This window comes from Haemorhous mexicanus, chromosome 19 (genome assembly GCF_027477595.1).
Source record: "Haemorhous mexicanus isolate bHaeMex1 chromosome 19, bHaeMex1.pri, whole genome shotgun sequence".
NCBI classification, from domain to species: Eukaryota; Metazoa; Chordata; class Aves; order Passeriformes; family Fringillidae; genus Haemorhous; species Haemorhous mexicanus.
Window position 1 is genome coordinate 4,093,912 of NC_082359.1, and position 12,080 is coordinate 4,105,991.

At 49.0% G+C, this 12,080-nt stretch overlaps 1 protein-coding gene across 1 annotated transcript in view; it reads right to left on the reverse strand.

Annotated features, from left to right (window-relative positions):
* SRRM4 (serine/arginine repetitive matrix 4) overlaps window positions 1–12,080 on the reverse strand; it is a 41,527-nt gene that overhangs the window by 7,575 nt on the left and 21,872 nt on the right. The window contains exons 4-8 of the mRNA XM_059863617.1: window positions 11,350–11,421; window positions 9,713–9,739; window positions 9,201–9,251; window positions 6,491–6,583; window positions 5,343–5,505 (exon numbers count right to left, since the gene is read on the reverse strand). Of these exons, the coding sequence (XP_059719600.1) occupies window positions 5,343–5,505; window positions 6,491–6,583; window positions 9,201–9,251; window positions 9,713–9,739; window positions 11,350–11,421 (406 nt within the window). The remainder of the gene's footprint in view (window positions 1–5,342; window positions 5,506–6,490; window positions 6,584–9,200; window positions 9,252–9,712; window positions 9,740–11,349; window positions 11,422–12,080) is intronic.

The following is a 12,080-nucleotide window of genomic DNA, read 5'->3' on the forward strand; positions in this document are numbered from 1 at the left end:
AGGGACACCAACCCCAGCATCACATACAGAAATACCTTCCTTCTGTTCCTTCCCAGTTTAAACTGAAAGACTATTACTGCTGCCAAGAAATACAGCAGTTTCTTGGCATTTCTAAACCAGCTTTTCAGACTGACTCCAGGACCTGGCATCCTTGTTTCTGCTCTGCCTTGGCTGACATCTACCTTCAAAGCAGCAACTGTTGTCAGTATATCACAAAATCTGTCAAATGTCCGGGAGGATCAACAAGCTCCTCTGTAGTTCAACATCTGTGGCAGCAACACTCTGGGAAGAGGCAGTGTGGGTATCAGTGAAATATGGAGCTGACAGTCTGGGTGAGGGCTGGAGGGTCTGCATGGGGCAAGGGAGGTGCCGGGGGGGCACAGCAGCTTCTCAGCCCCATCATCCTGGGGCACCAGGCTGTAGCCACTGGCTTCCTGCAGGCTCTGGGGGAGGTTCTGCCCTGCAGCAAGAGCCAGGACAAGTCTCAGGGTGCTCAGCTTGCCTGCCTGTTCAGACCAATTCCCCATAGTCCCCACTGGATGATCTTGGCTTTGCTCGTGGTACCATTTTACTGTTTCTGAAAGTCTTGCCAGTCACCCAGGATGGAAACAGAGTACCACATCTAAAAACACTGCACGGAGCTCAATTGAATCACAGCATTCTGTGTGATTCTGAATTCTAATGGCTTTTTACTTTTCTAGGGTGGCTTAAAAGAGCCTGCTCTTTCACAAATCTAATTCTCTCTATATGAACATTTGGATTTCCCCCCCACACACAACCCCTAATAAGTAATCAAATAATCTCAGTGAACTTTGTTTCATCCAGCTTTCAGCAGGGAACATACTGCTGCCCTCAAGGGAACCCAGGATATGTATTTATTGGATATTTTTTGTTTCAAATCATTATTTAATCAAGATGAGGGGGGAGCAGAAATGAGGCACTCACTCATATTCCAGACTGTAATTCCAAGTACAATCCCAGACCAAGAAGCAGCACAGTCTAATAGGTTACAAAAATACAATCACTACTCTTCTTCCAATTAAACTGAACAGCTCCATTTACTGTGCCACAAACAGCCCCGGGGTGAGAGATGACAATGCTCAAAGTTGTCTCAGCTATGCAGGGACAGCAGCGTGGCACAGCCTCACTCAGAGCTGCAGGATTTCATCCGTGGGGCTTTTTTCTCTTGTTTTGCAACTCACTTCAAAGCAGAGTTAATTTCTCTTTCAGAGGGGCATAACGTCTGCTTTTCTCTCTTTTTCTAGGCGCTGTGCTAATGAAAGGAGTAAAACACTTGTGTCGGTGACCCCGGCGAGCCCAGGCGGCATCTGCCAGAGCCGCCGGCACGGGGCCAGCACCTGCTGGGGCTGCGGGGGCTCTGCGCCTGCCCTGGGGCTCCTCCAGCTGCCAGAGCTCGGGGGAAACAGCCTCACCTCTGCTGAGAGCCCACCCCAGCTGAAAAGCCAACTTCGGATTGAGTACAAAACCCAGAAGTTCTGTAGGAATTCAGTATTTTTGCGCAGTTATGAGTCCCTGACACAAGGAGCACTGAGTGGGAAGATCCCCTTTTTTTTGGCTGGATGGGGGAGTTCAGGGTGAGGATTTCTGTACCACAAGGGCTGAGTCCCAGAGCAGGGAGGCAGTGACACAGCTGTCCCTGCAAGCCCTGAGCTTGGGTCATTTGGGGCTGGATGGCAACACTGCTGAGCAGCCTGGCTCACCAAAACACTGATGGGGTAAACTCCAGAGAATGCCAAGCAAAGGTTTGTTTTTTTCAAGGATCTTTTTAGCCTGCTGGGGTGCTGGCATTGTATCCCCACCTCAGCCTGAGCCAGGCTAGCACTGCTTTGGAGCAAGGGTTTGTCTTCCACCACCTTTTTTTGGTACCTGGTGTACAGCCCAGCCCTTCCATGGATACAGGCAATGATCCTTTCCCCCCAGCTGCCTCTCCCAGCACTGAGCTGTGGATTTGTCACTTAATAACCAGGGGTAACCTCAGTCCCCCAGCTGGGATGGGAAAACAGGAAAAGAAAAAAAGAGTGCAACTTCCATATTTATGGAAGGTTTTGCCTTTCTGCTCCTGAAAGGCCCTGTCTGCTGTCAAAAACATGCTGCCTAGCCCTGAAAAGAATAGTTTTCCCTATGTAAGCCAAACCCAGGCTAGAAAACAGCAGCAGCAAGCCAATATGCAGGTCTGCCATAAGGTTTCCTCAGCCTTCCAGCACACTCTGTCCCAGTCCCTGCACAGCATTTCCCCATTCTACCTTCCTGCAGACACGAGCACAAAGACAAACAGCATCATTTGGACCAGCTGTACCCCACTGAGCTTCACTGGAAATCTGGCTCAGGCCTGTGATAATTTGTGGCATCACAAATGAGTTACAGTGAAAGCAAAGGAGCTGGCAAGGAAAGTGTATGCACGGTGCAGTTATCTTCATCAGCAACAACAAAGGCAATTAGATCCGTGCCCTGCAGGTATTTATATTGCACTGCTAAAGGAAAGCACAGTGGCACAGTCATCCATCTGTGTCGGTGGGGAATAAAGTGCCTGCAGCTGGGCAGGGGTATTCTGTACAGAAATAAATGCTGCACGTTACCCACAGCTTCTCTGTGCCTGCTGAGGCACAGGCCCACAGTCCTGCTCTCCCCAGGTGCCTCTTGCTGCTGCACGGGATTAAAGGAGAAGGAGAGGGAGAAGCTTGGAAATTCACTGCCATCAAGAAAAGTAGCAGGGAACTTTGAGGTGTTTCTGCATGTCTACATGCATGTGTGGGTGCAGCAGCTCTTGCACAAAGAGGGAAAGAAGCAGGAAGGTAGATGCATAGGCAGGGCACTGTTTTGTGTGCTTTATCCCCCAGCAGTTCCAGGCAGACCTAGTTAGAAATCATGGCTGTTTCATTACAAAGGAACGAAGACAAATAGGGTGGGGAGGATAGTAGAATTTACCACAAAGCACTTCAAATTTTCATAAGTAAAACAATGTAGAATAAAAAACATCTTGAAAAGCAAAACCTTTCTTTTGGAAGTGCTATAGCATTATCTCATATCTCCCTGTATCTCTGTGTATTTTACCCTGATCCTCCTTGGAGAGTCCCTTTCCTTTGGAGATATGACAGTGCATCTCCACAGGTAAGGATGGTTTGGATAGGGAGTGCAACATACCTACTCTCACAGAGGACTGAAACATGGCATTTTTGAATCCTAATTCTGAATTTTTTCACAAAGTCTTTTATTCTCCAGCTTTTTTTTTTTTTTTTTTTCAATATGTGATCAACATATTCTGCAAGAGCACATTTTCATTTCAGGCTGCTCTCAAAGTCTGACAGAACGAAGCTTATTCATAGAGCAACCATTTAACTCATGAAAAGGAAAGGCTTCAAAGGGTTGTGTATAGTCATTAATAAATGAGACTAAAGGTTCCCATTCCATTTTTCCCTTGCCAGTTTTGAGTAGATGATATTTAATGACCTTATTCAGCAAAATTTCAGGGGCAGCTCTTAACCAGGGGCTTCAATTGGAACAAGTGTTTAAATGTGCTCTTGAATGGTGTCCCAAGAGAACGTACTTCTTTTGGGGATAGGAGGACAGTAGTGGCTTTCATGAGTCATTATGCCTTTTAGTCTTTAAAATATTTGCCTAAGTTATTAACCCTTACTAGAAAGAACACAGGAGTATCCTGATGACTTTTACTTTGCATCCACCCCCTGCATCTGGAACTATCAAGCTCCTGTCTTTCCTTCCCTGCAGCTTTTCCATTTGCTTCACTCATTTACCTCGAGTGAAGCAAATGGAAAAACAAGTGCAGGATGCTTGAGTTTAGCTCATTTTAAAGCTTTTAAAATTTTAAATCAGAGTTTACTCTTTCTCAGGAAACAGAACAGCTGGCAGTTGGCCTCACAGGACTTAGGAAGCCTGGCTTCCGAGAGAGGAAACCTAGCACTAATTAAAAACTAGGCTTAGGCTCAAAAGCATTTATGAAAAATAAGCCGCTTGAACTCAACAACACCCTGGTGACATGATGCAGTCTTTGGCTGGCTGGTTCTTTTTGGGGGGAGGAGCTCTGAACTCAGCAACACCCCCAGCTCATGACAATGAGCTTCATACCTTGTTTTTCTTCCTCTGCGTGTGCGTGCACACATCAGCGTGTGGTGTGAGGTTCTGCTCTCCAGGCTGCCTTATAAGGCTTTACAAGCAGTGACTCACATGGCCCCACACGCTCTATAACGAGAGCAAATATGCATATCTATAATGCTGAGAGACAGCCTGTGCCTGTCTGTACCCACGTACAATCCCTGGGTATTTTGATCGGCACGCTGTCTGTGTGGGTGAGTGGGTAGAGTCTCTCCTCTTGCTGGCACCATCTCTCTCCTATCTGATGTAGCTCCTGCGTGTGGCTGAGCTATTTCCAACTGATGACTGGGCCTAAAGGAGAAAACAACTTTGGGGCTTGGAGGACTCTGCAGTCAAAACACCTCTAGCATTACACATCCACACGTGTGGCTATCAGATCCTGCACTACCTCCAGTCCTATGTAGCAATTTCTCTCTCCAGAGTGCCTATCTGATACCAACACCACAGTCAGGGCATCACACCTCTGCTTTACCGCTGCCAGGAACAAAGGGGAAGCATGCCACAGAAAAGGAAGACTGATATCAATCTCTGTCTAATATTTCTCTCCAACTTTTGCTCCCTCAATTCATGCATTATATCATCTCTTTCTGTGTATATGGAAAAACATCCCAAGGCACTGAGCCTGATTTTACCCTCAGATGCACATGCAGTTCCCATTAGCATCAATGAGGGCTGCTCATAACTTCCAAATTTGGCCCCTGGGCTTGTCAGTCCAGAGAAACAGTGATCCTAGAAGGATCCCAATAGTCAGAAAACATCCCATGCCAATAATCACCAGCTCATTAAATGTAAATGTTCCTTCTGTATATGTTTGATACCCTTTTCCAGCCTGAAGGACTAAACTTTTGAATGTAAAGACCAGTGAAAAAGTTCACATCCAGCTGAGCAAAGACTGCATAACAAACTCTTCCCTTTAACATATCGTTTCTGGAGGCCTTTTTTTTTTTTTTTTTTTTTAATGTCCTCAATTCATTATTCATAGGCTAAGGACTTTTCAAGTTTTCCCCCTCTCCAGCCCCACCCTTGGTGTGAAAGTGCTGAAGGAAGGAATGACTTTACATACATTGGAAAACAGCACCATGAATTAATAATACAGTTTAACCAAGTTCGTCTAACATCACTATAATTGAGTTATAAAAATTTCATATCAGAGTTCTTGCCCAGATTCCTCTGGCTAGTTCAAGCAAAGAAGGACCGTGTGTAATACTTACTACTTCCTTAGAAGACAGGAAGCTGTAGAGTGGGAGGGTTTGGCTGGCTTTTTGACTGGCCTGAACCTCTGCAGAGGAGCTTCTCTTTGCCGAGATCTTTGAATGGTGCCAGGAGTGTCTTCGCCGTGCTTTACGCCCTTCCTCCCGAGACCTGGCTCTGTGCCTCCAGGAGACAGGAACAGCCAAAATGTTATTCCTTAGGATTGCAGTAGTGGCCTTTCCCAGCTCCACACCAACCCTTGGCAGGTCTGTGCTAGGATTCTGTGTATGGGAGAATGTCCTTCCACATGACTGCTCTGTGGAGTCATGAGGGAGAGAAAAGGGATGTTTTGCTTTTCTACTTTAAAAGAAAAATAATAATTTTGCATCCAGGCTTTGGACCTTAACCTCAAATTTCAGCTCCAATGCATGATTTTATGGTGGCTCGAGGCAAGCCATGACCTTCCTGCACCATAGAATGTTCCTATGGTGACACACCTCCAAGAGAAAACACACTCTGCTCTTGCATGAGCACCCCTCCAATTACTGATTGCATTCCTCCCCCCACTGATCCTCAGCTTTTCATAAGAAAATTCCCAGTACTTAGGAGGAGTGAAGTAGGAGAGTGGGGGTGGGCTGTTCAAGTGCTTTCAGAGAACATGAAAAATGAAATTATTATGTGTATAAATGACTTGCTATTGCAGCAATGCTGGGTCTAGCACCAGCATCCACTTAGCCAGCCCCAGGACGCATCTGTCATCCAGAGGAGAGATTTTAATCAGGTCAAAGACAATGACTACAGATTGCCATGGGCAAATATATTTCCATTGCTAAGACCATGTTTAAGGGTTTCCTGGGACATCAGCAGTACAAAACCCTTGGGCTGGGGAAGGGACACTAGACTGGAATCAGCTGTCACGGGCTGAGCATCAGCCATGGGGATTAGAAGTGACTGTCAGATCAAAAAGCTGCAGCCACTGCTTCTTGAGGCAAAACCCTTCCATGGCTGAGACCACAAACAGCTCAGCCCCCAGTGTGTGACACTGCTGCTACCAGAATGGGAAGTGGCTGTGCACAGAGAGCCTGGGGGTCACACAGGCTGTGGCAGCCACATCCTTGAGCCCAGCAGGCAGTGCTGAGGACACTGAGCTTGGGAGCAGCGTTGTTACCTGCTCCGGCAGCTGGGGGAGTGGGAGTCGGAGCTCTCTGAGCGAGAGTGGCAGCGGCGATGCCGATGGGATTTCCGGCTGCGCCCACGAGAGCTTTAAGAAGCAGAAAGAAAACCAGCATTAGGTTAGCAAGTGGGGGGATGCAAGAGCCAGTAGCTGAAGGCTGAGGTCGATAATGTTCAAATCAGAAAAGAGGTATGCCTTTTAAACCGAAGAGATTGCTGTATGAAACATGGCACAGAACATCAAGGCATGAGAAATTCTCTGTCCCGTCATCGCTGCAGTGACATCTTCCTGAGATCTCTGCTACCATTTTACACACAAGCTATTAGGTTGGCTCTGTAGCATGCTGGGGGAAGATTTGTGGACAAGCATGTGGGAGTGCAGCAGCCATCACCAATCCTTTCAACACTTTAAAGAGCCATGTGCTTGCCTTTCATCCTGCAGCTTACCCTGTAACAGCCAGGCAACTGCCCAAGACCTTCCTGTTGCTGAGCCTTGAGGGAAGCACATCTCTGTGTGCAACCCATCACAAACCTCCAGCCCTCTCCCTAGTCCTTGTTAAAAAGCAGGTGCAGAAGGACAAGCTCCAAGTGACAGAGTACACTCAGCAGCAGCCAGCCTTCCCCACCCTCTCCAGGTGGGAGCACTTAGCCAGTCCTGTGGGCAGCTCTCCTAAGCACAGCCTGCCTTGTGCACAGTTCCTGCTTGAGAGACAGGACCAAATCCCTGGCTTCTGACAGCTGCCCAGTCACTGGTGCTGCCTTTTCTGACAGGGCCTGAGGACAGTCCTCAGAAAACTGTGTGTAGGGGACAGAGGGCCTGCTGCAGTTCCTTTGCACCACCAGGCTGTTTCTCATGGATCACCTGGCCCTGTTACCTAAGAGCTGTAGTTGTCCATGCCAACAGCTGAAGGCCTGGGTGCACAGAGCAGGGTGACAGGCTACCTGCCACCTTCTGTGCCCCATCCCTCCCATCTTTGTTCACCACAGCAGTTAATTTAGGTCTGGAAGCATTTCCATCTGCTCAGACTGGCATGGCTGTGCCAGCAGGCAAAGCTAACTGTGGGGTGAGCTGGTGGGAGCAGCCTGACTTCATGGCCACACTACACAGGCACTGACAGCACAAATAAAACCTGCTTGGACAGCATTTAGCAACTTGCTGGTATAAAACCTCAGCAAATAATTGCTTGAGAACAGCAACTCCTTTAAGACAAAAGGGCAACCTCCAGGGCAATTCCTTCAACTCTGCCTGGCTGTTTTCTTTGATGCTTTTCACATCCAATGATTCTGTTTTTCTTAATCTTCACATTTTGGGATCCTCCTTTCTTATTTCCATGCAGCTGAAAGCAGCACCGAACATCTTTCACTCATATGGTGGATTTGTGTGAAAATCCCTGAGTTTGCCCTTCACCCCCTGCACCAGTCCCTCCAATTTGTCTTCCCTTCCTGCAGAAAGGAAAGCTGGTCCTGTGTGATTTAGATAACCAGTTGCTCGATGCAAAGATAAGTCAAAGCAGTGTGATTATACAAAAATCCTCATGGGATCCATCTGATCCACGCCTGGGAGCAAAAGATTTGCAGAAACTGGGAGTGGCTGAGCTCTGATTTGCCAGCAGAAAAATGAAGCTAAAATGCCTTGTCTGGTTTATCCCCCAAGAGCAATTCCAGCAGCTCTGGTTCCCTGAGGTCAGGGCACACCAGCAGGACATGGATCTCAGCTTTAACTGCACTGTTAGGGTACTGCTGTGTTAGGCTGGGGAGATGCCTCCTTTTACAGATAACCTCGGAAGCCTCTCTTTTACCACCAAGGTTTCTAGGTGCAGGGCAGCCTCCCCAGTCTGAGGGGAAACTGAGCTGAAACTGTGCCACTTAATGTGCAGAAATCTTAGTGAAAAGGAGACTGGCTCTCTGCATGCAATGGAGATGGCCTGTGCAGGCAGTATCCCAAGGCCCAGCAAAGCTGACCAGGGGGTCAGTGCCAAGGTTCAGCCCCAGGACTGTTACCTTGCTCTGAAAGCAGGTCAGAAGTCACAAGTTCCAGTTCCCAGAAGACAGAGAATGAAGGGAAAAACAGAGGCAGCTTACAGTCCTGAGCAACAGTCCTTCCTTCATGAGGAACCCCATTTTATACCATGCCCCTCGATTATGTGTCCCACAGGACAAGGCTTGTGCTCTGCTAACACTCCAGGGCTGAACCTCAACAGCAGATTTTTGCAAACTCCATTCCCTCCAAGCAATCCCTTCTCTTCCCCTTGACCCCATTCAGATCCTTGGCTGTATTGTACCTCATGGGTAGGTCCTAAGGCAACCACCTAGAGCAGCAAACCAGGAGTTGCTGAGGCCCTCCCCAGTAAGGGTGTGCCAACCTGACCTGTTGGCAGGTCAGTGTTCAGCCTCTCACGCTTCCCCCACCAGAAAAGCTGGAGCCTTCTCTCTGGACTGTGTGAACAAGACTGTGCACATCCGTGCAAGATACACAAAGTACAGAAAGAGGTGTCACAAAAGAAAGGCAGAGGAAAGCTCTCCAGCCTCTACAAGCCCTCTTCCATTCCAGCAAAACCAGAATTGCTGGTTTTAGCTTCAAAATGCTCCTGAGAAATGCTCAGAGTTGTGCCGCAGGTGTTAGCTCCAGGGGCCCCACCACATCAAGCACTTCCTAGCCCCACACTGTGCAGGCAGGGCAGAGAACTCCATGAACCACTACTTACTGTTTTTTGTGTTTTCTTTCTTCCTTTCTCTTACTTTTGGGGCTTGAAGAACTAAATAAGAAATGGCTAATTAATTTGGAGATTTCTGTTCTGATAAAAAGCTGCACAATCACACACAATCAATGTTACAGCTCAGTTGCCCAAGAGCATGCAGTAGAAATGAAAGGGGTTCATGGTTGTCACAGCACAGGGGGTCTGAGTGCCTGCTGACAAATCTGCTTCATGGGCTTGGCCAAAACCCTCAAAGGGATCAGCCAACCTGGTGACTTTGCCTTTTTCCATAGAGAAAATTAGTACTTCTTGATAATGTATACACACATACTGGAATCAGAAGAGCTCTTCCAGTCCACACCTGGGGAGTCAGCAGACCCACATGGAATGGGGGGACCCAAGGGGATTTCACAAGGAAACACAGAAGAAATGTGTTCTGCCCCCAGTCAATGAACATCAACCTTGAAGAGACCATTAAACTCTTATTTCTAAGGGACCACCCACACTTGCTCAACTCTTACCTGTGCCTTCTCTTCTTTGACGACAACCTGCAAGACACAAATATGTACATTGAATATAGGGTCTCTCAAAATTGGAAATTTGAGTCCAAGACAATGTGTTTAGGCTCAGACTGAGCACTAGGAAAAGACCTCATGCAGCAGAATGGTCCTGCCTCTCCTTTAGCCAGCTGGTGAGGGAGCAGCTGAGAAATGCTGGTGTGGCAGAAGGGACCAGCACACCCTACAAGTAACTGAGAACATGGTCCTCAGGAGAAGTCTTTAGAGAGATCAGATACATCCCCTATCTCTGGTGGGTCCTTTTTCTCTGCTACTGCCTCCAGTTTTGCATTGCATGTAGAGGTGGGTCCATTCCCTGGTTTTCTGTATGAAAGACCAAATAGCAGTCAAGGGAAAAATCCTCTCTGTGTAACTCCAGAGCAGTCTCACAGCCAAACCAGCATTGTGGCCCTGTCTTACCTCCTGCAGCACCCCTGGGATGGCACAGGAGACACCTCTCTCATACAGAACACCCTGGTGGCATGGAGGACACATCCCTGCAGCAAGGCCTGGCCCCAGTGCACTGCACACCCCACTGTCTCTCCTCTCAGCCTGGAGCACAACACCCTGCAGAACACACGGCCTGAATTCCTGCCTGGAGGGGCTGTGAGTCTGGCACAGCCACTTGGGCTGTGTAGCTGAAATGCTACCAGGAGTCTGGAAACAACCTCCACTGGTCACTAATCCTGAATGGTTCATTTCATGCTGTCTTATGGGACCAGCTCCAGCTCATCCTTGGCTTGCAGGGGCATAAATGGCTACCAAAGGTTCTAAGTCAGAGTCTCTGACCCAGCACTTCCACCAGGAGATGGCATCCACAAAAGAGCATAAGAATTCCTCCTTGGGAAGGAAGTCTTTTAAAGAAGTTCCCATATGTTTCTCCTTCTCCCTTGCTCTTTGGAAATTCAAGCTCAACTTTTCACCTTTTCACCCTGTTATTCACTTTTGGTAGCTTCTCTCTTTGGTTCAATATATTATAAACACATGAACCTTCTAAGGGAGATGGAATCCACTGTTCTCATCAAATATTGGTTTAGCAGCTGAGAGAAAACAGTGAAATATTTGCAATTTTAAAATTTAATCATGCTCTTTGAATTAAAAATGGACTTCAGAAGGGGAAGGTGGAAACAGTCACTGGGGCTGGGAGAAGAGATTGGGATGGGTGTGGGGAGTTGGTCTGAACCTGTTTCTGGTCCTGACACTCTCTGTAGGCTGGGGAGGGCTGGGGAGGAAGGGATGGGGACCAGCACAAGCCCTGGGCACTGATCCCACTGGCATTCCAGAGGATGGACACACGTGAATAGAAGAGCAAGGACAGCAGGCTGAGGCTCCACAGACCTCTCAGTGATTTGGCTTGTCCCCCTCGGTGTCCCCACACCCCAACAGTTCCCCTTTCTCTGTTTGCACTGGTGGACACCCCATTCCATGCCCTCCCAGCCCAGAGGGACTCGGGCTATGCCTCCCCTTGGCAGTGCTCAGAGCCTCATACCTCTCAGCCCACTGGGACCAGCACCTGCCTGGGCAGCAGTGCCTTCACCCCTTCTCCAAACCCCCAACAGCCATTGCCAGCCGGGAATTACATCTTCAAGGAAAAAAAATACCTGTTTCTTTTTCGCTTCTTGGAGCTTTTCTTCTTCTTCTTCTTCACAGGTGAAGGGCTGTAGGAGGGAGACCTGCGGGGGGCAGAGGGGCATTAGGGACCACAGGGCTGCTCACAGCCATGCTGGGCACCCCAACACTCACCCCACCACCAGTGGCATCTCCAGCGTGGAAAGTGGCTGGGGCTCCTGGTAGGAGCAGGATGAGCCCAGGGATGGGCCCAGGGAGGAGCCTCAACCCAGCTCTGCTGCCCTGAGGGGAGGGCGAGAAGATGGGGGCACCTCCCTGGGCTGTGGAACCCCCAGGCCCTCACTCCTCCGTCTACACTGACCCTTTTCCCTCACACCCAGCTGAGAGCTGCCATCCCCTCCTGTCCCACACACCGCCATGGCCACCCTCACATCCTTCACTGACCCTTTTCGCCTCACACCCAGCCAAGGGCTGCCCTGCTTGGCCCCTCACACCACCATGGCTCCCTCATGACCCTCTCCCCTCACACCCAGCCAGGGGCTGCCCTTTCAGTCCCCTCATGGTGCCATGACTCTCTCATGATGCTCTCCCTTCACACTCAGCCAAGGGCTGCCCTGCCTGTCCCCTCACACCCGGCATGGCTCTGTCACACCCAGCCAGGGGCTGTCCCACCTGTCCCCTCACGCCGCCATGGCTCCCTCATGCCCCTCTCCCCTCACACCCAGCCAAGGGCTGTCCCACCTGTCCCCTCACACTGCCATGG